Source organism: Colobus angolensis, unplaced genomic scaffold (genome assembly GCF_000951035.1).
Source record: "Colobus angolensis palliatus isolate OR3802 unplaced genomic scaffold, Cang.pa_1.0 Scaffold19, whole genome shotgun sequence".
Classification (NCBI taxonomy): Eukaryota; Metazoa; Chordata; class Mammalia; order Primates; family Cercopithecidae; genus Colobus; species Colobus angolensis.
The window spans coordinates 7,489,773-7,491,967 of NW_012115043.1; the positions used below are offsets into that span (position 1 = coordinate 7,489,773).

Sequence of the window (2,195 nt, forward strand, 5' to 3'; positions counted from 1 at the left end):
GTTTCACCGTGTTAGCCAGGATGGTCTTGATCTCCTGACCTTGTGATCCACCCAAAGTGCTAGGATTACATGCATGAGCCACCACACCCAGCCTTTTTTTTTTTTTTTTTGAGACAGGATCTTGCTCTGTTGCCTAGGCTAGAGTGCAGTGACACGATCTCTGCTCTCACTGCAACCTCCGCCTCCTAGGCTCAAGTGATCCTCCTGAGTAGCTGGGACCACAGGCCTGTACCACCACACCTGGCTAATTTTTGTGTGTATTTTTTGTAGAGACGGGGGGGGGGGCTCACTGTGTTGCCAAGGCTGGTCTCAAACTTCTGAGTTCAAGTGATCTTCCTGCCTTTGCCTCTCAAAGTGTTTGGTTTACAGGTGTGAGCCACCATGCCCAGCTAGTTTCTTTCACTTTAAATGTCAAACATTATGTTACCTATTTTTCAAGGTTTTATTCAGATTCCACTCCTATGAAGCCTGATACCACATTATTTCAAGCTGAAAGTTATTTCTTCCTCTTGAGCTTCCATGACACTGTTTCCATTCTTATTATGTTTTCTCTGCAATGTCCAATTAGAGAAACTGGATATGGTCTTAGAGTAATCCAAGAAAACAGTTTTCTCAAGAGGAAACCAGTAGTGAAAATTTCTGTCAGAAACCTGGGAGTTGCTGTAGTATTTACTTAAATGTAAGAGAAGTCAGTGCTTAAATTAGGTCTGGCAAAATCATCTTTATTTAGAATAGTCATTTTTAATAGAATATCTTATCTCTGATGATTCTTTAGATTTGATTAGAACTATCCGGGACCCAGAAAAGCCCAATACTTTAGAAGAACTGGAAGTGGTCTCAGAAAGTTGTGTGGAAGTTCAGGAGATAAATGAAGAAGAATATCTGGTTATTATCAGGTTCACGCCAACAGTACCTCATTGCTCTTTGGCGACTCTTATTGGTAAGTTTTTATGTGCATACATGTATATTTATATAAATTCTAAATTATTCTTGCTGATATTGACCCATAATAACAATTTGCATCATTGTTGAAAAACCATACAGTGTATGTATTACATTTATGGTTTACAGAGTATTTTTGTGTATTCATCTTCTGTAGTCCTCACAATTAGCTCGTTGAGTTAAAATATTATTATCTTCATTTTGCATATGAAGAACCTGAAGCTCAGAGAGTTTAAGTGACTTGCACAGAATCAGGTAGCCAGGAAATGGTGAAACTAAGGCTCACACCCAGGTTTCCTGACTCCAAATCTGCTTCTCCTTTAGTTATGTCAGGTTGCCCCTCCCAGGTATACATGCCCACAATTAATGGAGAGTGCATGTGGGCCATTGCTTTTCCTCAGTTGTAGAGGTTGGAGTCGGTGGTGTCAGACTAGCATTGCTGCCATCACCATCTCCTTTCAGTGACTCTTCTGCCTTCTACGTAGTATGGGCAGGAGTCCTGTTAGGAGGCTGGATTCCCAGTATTTTTTACTTGTTAGCAGGTACAGTAAGTGTCTTTGAACATATGCTTTGTTATAAAGGGATTTTATTTCAAACCAAATGTTCATGAGTAGGGGATTGATTAAATAATCAGGGATGGTGAATGTAAACAGTGGAATACTATGCAGCTATAAAGAATGAAGAAGCTCTGCATGTACTGATATGGAGAGATCTCTATGACATACTGTTAAGAAATAAAAGCAAGTATCATTTTGCTATCATTTGTGTAAAAGCAAAAATATACATTTGTATTTGATTGCATATGCCTGAATAATATTAATACATAAATGAATAGCTATAAGGGTGTTAGCGGGTAATAGTAGTGGTGGGAGCTGGGCAGATGGGGGAAAGGGTGGGAGGGAGACTTTATACCTTTTTATGTTTTTACATTTTTGAACCATGGGACCATCTCACCTATTAAAAATCAACAAGTTTAAAAATATTGAAAAGGTCACTGTTTCATTATTATTTCCACTATTGTGATTTCTGTCTTTTCTCACTGGTTGACCTGGGTTCCCTCTATTAGTGGTTTCTACCATATAGGCCACATCTTGAGGGACTGGAGGTCTGTGAATCCATAGGTATTGTGGTTATTAAAATCCCATTGCTGACCGGGCGTGGTGGCTCACACCTGTAATCCCAGCACTTTGGGAGGCCAAGGTGGGTAGATCACTTGAGGTCAGGAGTTTGAGACCAGCCTGACCAACATGGAG

At 39.9% G+C, this 2,195-nt stretch overlaps 1 protein-coding gene across 2 annotated transcripts in view; it reads left to right on the top strand.

Moving 5' to 3' along the window:
- Positions 1-2,195, top strand: part of FAM96A (family with sequence similarity 96, member A) — a 26,968-nt gene that overhangs the window by 4,966 nt on the left and 19,807 nt on the right. For both annotated transcript variants that reach the window (XM_011940426.1, XM_011940427.1), the window contains exon 2: positions 776-940. In XM_011940426.1, the coding sequence (XP_011795816.1) occupies positions 776-940 (165 nt within the window). The remainder of the gene's footprint in view (positions 1-775; positions 941-2,195) is intronic.